The sequence below is a fragment of the Terrapene carolina genome, unplaced genomic scaffold (genome assembly GCF_002925995.2).
Source record: "Terrapene carolina triunguis isolate 2854851 unplaced genomic scaffold, T_m_triunguis-2.0 Scaffold32628, whole genome shotgun sequence".
NCBI lineage: Eukaryota > Metazoa > Chordata > Testudines > Emydidae > Terrapene > Terrapene triunguis.
Window position 1 is genome coordinate 1 of NW_020696979.1, and position 6,840 is coordinate 6,840.

The 6,840-nt window shown below is 59.3% G+C and overlaps 1 protein-coding gene across 1 annotated transcript; it reads left to right on the top strand.

The window, feature by feature from the left end:
* Positions 1 to 10: 10 nt before the first annotated feature.
* LOC112125670 (plasma membrane calcium-transporting ATPase 3-like) lies at positions 11 to 3,916 on the top strand (the record flags this gene model as incomplete). The annotated part of the gene is made up of 3 exons (XM_024224056.2): positions 11 to 130; positions 505 to 687; positions 3,752 to 3,916. Coding segments are annotated over 3 exons (468 nt in total), but the record flags the coding sequence as incomplete, so codon positions are not given.
* Between the last annotated feature and the right edge of the window lie 2,924 nt (positions 3,917 to 6,840).

Genomic DNA, 6,840 nt, shown 5'->3' on the forward strand with positions numbered 1-6,840 from the left:
CCCCCGTCTCCTTTCCCTGCAGATCGTCATCGTGCAGTTCGGGGGGAAGCCGTTCAGCTGCTCGCCCCTCAACGCCGAGCAGTGGCTCTGGTGCCTCTTCGTGGGCGTCGGCGAGCTCGTGTGGGGACAGGTGAGCAGCCCGACCTGCCTCCCTAGTGCCCTGCTCCCCTCCCCTCCCACAGCCGGGAGAGAACCCAGGAGTCCTGGCTCCCAGCCCCCCTGCTCTCACCCACCAGCCCCCACTCCCCTCCCAGAGCTGGCGAGGGAACCCAGGCGTCCGGGTTCATACATCCAGTGACTCCCCAGCAGTGGAGCTGAGACGCAGGGCGCTCACCATGTTTGGAGTCGTAGACGTCGGCCAGAGTTGGATGGACAGAGCCGGGGGCGGCTGCGAGCGAGGACTCCTGGGTTCTCTCCCCAGCTCCAGGGTGGTGATTGGTGGGGGGGTCAGGGTCCTGTGTGTGCCTGGGGATGGGTTTAACCCCTTCTCTGACTCCCCTGCAGCTAATCGCCACCATCCCCACCAGCCACCTGAAATGCCTGAAGGAGGCGGGGCACGGTCCCGGCAAGGACGAGATCACAGACGAGGAGATGGCGGAGGATGAGGAGGAGATAGACCATGCCGAGCGGGAGCTGCGCCGAGGCCAGATCCTCTGGTTCCGTGGCCTCAACCGCATCCAGACCCAGGTAGGGCCCGGAGTATCCCACTGCCCCCACCAATGCATTAATCCGCCTCCCTTTCTGATCTCCCCTCCGCGCCCCTTCACGCTCATGCCTGGAATGGGGAATGTGGGATCCCACTTCCCCCACCAACATGTCAACAAGCTCACCCCCTTCCCTTTCCCACCTTCCCCTTCCCCACTCCCCTTTTTGCTTTTGTGCCTAGAGATGACGGGAGGAGAGATGGCCAGGAATCTCCTAACCCCGAGCAGGGGATCCGGTGGCCACTTGGCTCATGGCCCTGTTGTTTCCACCTTCAATTCCCGCTCAAACCAATAGGAGACCCAGATGTCCTGAGTCTGATCTGGGGTGGCAGGCAGGAAACCGGGCTAGATGGGCACCCATGGTATTATCCATTGGCAGGTGGGAAGACATCTCCTAAGCCACTCAGGACACCAGAATGGGGTGTTTCTTGTCACCCAGTTCGTAACCTGGCCCCTCTAACTTGCAGACCCTGTGCATCGGTGTTTGCACCCTAGTAAGATGAATGGGGCAGCTCCCCCCTTCTCAGAGTGATTGGGTCAGGCTCTCTGCAAACTCAGGCATGGCTGGTGAGGAGCCAGGACCCCGGGGTTTTTGCTGTCATTTGACCCTCCCTCTGCCCAGAGAGTTTTTCTCCAACCATCATTTATGTGTAGTCCTATAGTGTCCCCTAGCCGGGCTCTGCATGGACTTTATACCCTAGGGGATGGATTTCAGCCCTGGCTCTGTAGCCAAATGAGCCCCAGATGGGAGATGTGACTTCCCCTGCCCCCAACCTTAACTCTTCCCTCTGCATGGCCCCCTCCTGAGCCCATTGCGCTCCATCGTGCACCTCTGACCCCAGGGTGTGGGGGCGCACTTCAGGACGGGGAGTGGGCAGAGTTAAGGTTATTTTGGGAAACGTCTCCATCGTCCCCCACAGGACGCGGGAGAGGGAGCCGGACTGACTGCGGCTGGCTATAAGGTGTCAGTTCTTAAGGGGGCGACAGCCCAATTCCCCCTGGGGCCATCCCTGGGCATCCTTGTTTGGGTGCTGGGAGGAATTCCCCAGGCAGGATGTGATTGGAGAAAGCTGAGGAATTCCTCCAGCGTTTTCTACAAAACAAGGATTTCGTTTGGGAGGGGGACCCCTAAGGTTTTCAGCTGGAAAAATTCAAATTGTTTGGTTGCTGGGGAAAAGAATAGTTTTGGCCTGAAACATGTTCAGATTTTGGGCCCAAAATACTCAGTGCTGGAGTGTAACAAGGCAGTTTTCAGCCAGGGTTACACCATTTAGGGACCACAAATATGTGGGTTTGGTCAGACACGTTCTGGTTCGGGCAAATTTTGGGATGACAATAATTGGTTTTCAGACCCAAAAATGCAGTTTTCGGTCAAAAACGTTGGTTTTGGCCATTTTTGGTCAAAAATATCCAGTTTTCAGAAGTTTTCAACCAAAAATTCTCTCTCTGAGGGGAGGAGATGAAAATAATTGTTTTTTTTTCATCCAAAATATAGTTTTTGGCCAAAAAATACACAGTTTGGGGTAATTTTCAGCCCAAAATATTGGGGTTTCAGCCAAAAAATACTCCACTTTTGGCCGTTTATGGCCAAAATGATCCTGTTTTCAGTCATCAAACTGAACGTTTTTTGAAACAGGGGCTGAACATTTTAATTTTTCTGCCAATCCCCCTCTTTTTAAAAAATAGAAGTTGAAATTTTGCTAGGAAAATGTTGTGGAAAACGGGGGAAAAACTTGAATGGGATTTTTCTGCGGCGAGGGAAATCCCCAGCTCCCATTGTGGGCCCATCTCTGGGTGTCGGGGTCCGGGGTGGGAGCTCGGCCGGTGTAGGGTCTGAACCAACCTCCGACAATCCCAGGGTCAGAAGCTGTTTCTCCAAAGGGCTGGACGAGGGCGTCCTGAAGCAGCGAGGCAGGACGCCGCGTAGAGGCCCCTCTTCAGGGGACCTGGGTTACTAACCTGCCTTCTGATTGCAGCCGGCATCTCTCGGAGGTGCCATAAAGGGACGTGGCGACTTGTAACCTGTTTCCTTCCCTTTGTTAACGTGAGGGACAGAGCCCGGCTTACGGTGCTTGGACAGAGAGCCGCTCGTCTGTGCATCCCTGCACCCACCCAGCCCCCCTGCTCTGACTGCGAGGCCCCACTCCCCTCCCTGAGCCGGGAGAGAACCCAGGAGTCCTGGCTCCCAGCGCCCCCTGTTCTAGCCACCAGAAGTGGATAAAACAGGGAGAAATCTGGATGCCCTCCCCCCCCATGCAGCTCTCCTCTGCCAGCCGGCAACGCTTTCTGACCCTATGCCAGCAGCCACACGGCGCCCCCCACACCACGGGCAGGCGCCCGGCCCTGAGGCTGAGGGGGAGTGGATCCCAGCCCTCCCCGGGGAGCAGAAACGGGGCACCCCGCGAGCCAGCAGCCGCAGGTCGAACCAGACTCATTCAGGCTGGCACGAGGGGGCCGATGTTTAACGCCAAGGGGAATTAGCTCCCGGGACAGTTTCCACCGGGGTCGTGGTGGATTCTCCTCCACGGGTGCAGTGTGAATCATGACGGGACGTTTCTCTACCAAGCCTGCTCCATGGCCGGGTCAGACAGATGGTCTCACGGTCCCTTAGCCAGCAGGATGCTCCACACAAGCCAGACGCCGTCAATGGAGCGAGGCCGATTTCCACCCACACCCGCCCCATCGCCCTCCCCATTTACCCAGCCTCCTCGGCTCCAGCCTTAGCTTGGGGGAGGGGGAACACCCACCCCCCAAAAATCATAAGTGTGGCTTGAAAACGGGGCTGCTTCTTCTGCAGCCTCTTCCCAAGCCACTGGTGGGCGCCCCGTTCCCACGCGTTTCTCAACCTCCACGAGCTGATTCGAGACGGGTTTGTTGTTTTAACCCCAAGCCGAGATTCCCCCCGACCCCAGCAGTCGACGTGGGCTTTTTTTTTAAAGCCCCCCCCATCTCCCGCCGATCTCTGCAGCTGCCGCCTCCCCTGTCCCCCCGATGCTCAGTGCCAACCGCGGACGACGTCTCTGTGTATCTCATTTTCTCTCTCGTAGATGGAAGTAGTTAGCACCTTCAAGAGAAGCGGCTCCTTTCAGGGGGCCGTGCGGCGCCGCTCCTCGGTCCTCAGCCAGCTGCACGAAGTAACCAATCTTTCTACCCCTACTCACGTAATTCTCTCCGCTGGCAATCCCACTTCTGCCACCATCGGGAGTGAGTGACCGTTTTGCTCTTACTGCTTGTGTGCTTTTGAACAACAAAAAAAGACAGATTTAACATTTCCCCCTCCTCCCCGCCTCCTATGGCCCCCCCTCCGCCCGCCGCCCCGGCCCCCCCATGCTCACTGTTGGTCTCCTCGCTATTTTTTTCAGTTCTCTCTCTGCTCTCTGTCTGACCTCAGGCGAGCCGGATTTCCATTTCCTAAAGCCATACGGTCGCTTTCTCTCTTTTGCCTTTAGCCGGTTGATTCAAGATCCCCGCCCTGCCCCACGCCCCTTTATTGGCTCCCTCTTCTGTCCTTCTGGGGTGGCTTCCCCAGCTGAAATGGAGCGGGTGACGCCAGTCTGCGCCCCCGTCCAGCTGGGGATCTGGCCCCATTCACAGTCGGTGTTTGGGTCCGTGTCCTTTTCTCCGTGTTTCTGTGCGTGGCCATTTGGGAGTGCTGCCCTGGCCCCTTGGGGACCCCCAAACAGGCCAGATTCTACCGCTGAACACACCCATGAATGAAGAGGAATCAGATTCTGATCTGGTGTGAATCTGGAGTGACTCCCTTCACCTGAGCCAAGCTTATCCATGGGCTACTGGGGCATGGGTGGGTTAAAGAAACCAGATCAGGAATTTCTGTTTCCCGGGGGGCTAGGTTAGTCAGGGTGCACACTCAGACGGGGGTGGTCTCTATTCCTCTCCTCTGAGACGGGGGCAGGCGGGATACCAGGCTAGATGGGCCTGCGTAGGCCACTCAGCCCCCCTCTCCCCCAGCCTCCCTCAAAATCTGGGGCGCTCCCTCCCCCGATAAACTTCCTTTCTCCTCCTCTAAGAAGCGCATGGTGACAAACCCAGGCCGGCGCGTTAAGCAGGGCCTGTCGCTCCCTTCCCTCGGGGTGGAACCCCGGCGTCCAGGGTGGCAAAAATACCTCCAGGCCAAGTAAAGGGGGCTGTGGGGTTTGCTCCGGCTGGGTAGGGACGGACTCTCGGTGCCTTCTTCTCGTGTGGTTCGGTGTCGTCCTTCTGCTTCTGGCGCCCCCGTTCCCCGCAGGGTAAGCCTTCGAGTATGAGCCCGGCCCACTTTTTGCTGTCGACTTTTTCTGATCTGTGTCTAGCTGCTTTTTTCTCTCCACACAGCTCTGTGTCTCGTTCGCCGCGCCCCCCCCCCCCGCCCCTGCCTGGCGCATCCCTCCTACCGGCACCCCCACCCCCCCGTCGGCGGCCAGCGGGGTCGTGACAAAGCCTGTATTTCTTTTAGGAACCGATCAGCAGCCGGGCGGCCTGGCAGGGTCATTTCAGGAGCGATTGGAAACCAAATCTGAACCTTTCCCCCACCCTGGCCCCTCCAGAATATAAGAGGGGGGTGGGGATCGGGGCGGGAACCTGCCTGTAATTTCCCCCGTCCCAGGCCATGCAGGGCTAGGCTGAAAGCAAGGTAAATTTCAGATCCGGACCTTCCTAAATTACACAGTGGGGTCAAGCTGGGTGGGGACTGAGGGTGGCCAAGGTCGTGGGGTTCCGACCCGGAGTTCTCCCAGGCGCACGTGCAGCGCCTAGCATAACGGGGTCCCTGTCGCACCAGGAGCGGCACCGACCCCTCGTGCTCAGGGCGCTGCACGGCTCCCGCCCTCGAGAGCTCACCCTCTGAACAGACAAGGGCAGGGCCATTGGCTCCACTTCCCAGACCAGGAGACTCCATATCTGGGGGGGGGGGGGGAAGCTGCCAGCTTACGGTGTGCAACCCCCCCCAACCCCACGCAAATACACACCCCTGCGTTTGCCTGTTCCCAGGCCCCGCTTGGCAGCGAGCTGCCCCTCCTCCTCTGGGATGCCCCCCCTTTCAAAACCATCACCAGCCGCAGCCTGAAATGAACCCCCGACGCTCCCCCCATCCCTGCCCCCCCACTATCCTTCCACCTCAACCCCCGTTTTTCCTCCCCTTTCCAGCCACCACGAGGAGCCGGGATGGAGCCACTTGTCTGGTCGCCAGGAGTCTGGTGCTTTTCCAGTGTTTGCGGGGGGGCCTGTCTGTCAATCACACCTCTCATCCCCTCCCCCCCCGCCCTGACCACCCCCATCCCATCCTTGACTTTGCTTTCTGCTCACTGCCAGGGGGCTAGAGATCCCCCCCACTCTGACACCGTAGCGATGGGGGGCTCATGGGAGGAGACCCTTAGCCGCCCTCCCCTACATTCCAGTCTTGGGGGCTGCAGCTGCAGAGACCCTCCCCCGAGATCGGGGACCTCTGTCACACTGGACACTGTAGACACCCCCCCAATCCTGACCCAGCTCGGGGGGCCCTGTCACACGGGGTGCTGTGTGCACACAGGCCCTGCCCCGAAGAGCTCATGGGGTGAATAGACGGAGGGGGAAACTGAGGCAATGTGCCCCAGCAGCCAGGCCAAGCTGGGAGTAGAACCCAGGAGTCCTGAGCCTCGAACCTCGCAAACCAGCGTCCCTCTGAGCCGCTTTTGTGAGCCGGGGTCACCCCATGCAGCCTGAGGCCCCCCGCTGCCCCAAGCCGGGGGGGGGGGCATCTTTTTGCTCCACCGAGTGGACAGCTGTGGAGAGTCCTGCCTCATTGCCCACGTCCACCCCATCTTTGCACCCCTTTTCTCCCGCTCTGCCTCTTTCCTCTCCCGCATTTTGCTTCTGCAGGGACCCAATCCTGACATCCCCCCCAGCCAGAACGGGGGGGGGGGGGTACTGGGCTCTATTTGCTGTCCCAGCCTCTTTATCTCCCCCCCCCTCCCCCGGCATCGCTTAATTCGCTGCCTCCTGGGGTGGGGTGCGTGGCATGGACGGGCACACGGAGCCGCTGGCATGAGGCCCCCTGCTCCCCGTTACGATCCAGCAAGGATGGGCGTGAATACTCGAACGTTTACCGCACTCTCGCATGCCGCGTGTCTGTCTGTCCTCCGGCCTTTCCCTCTCGCTCTGT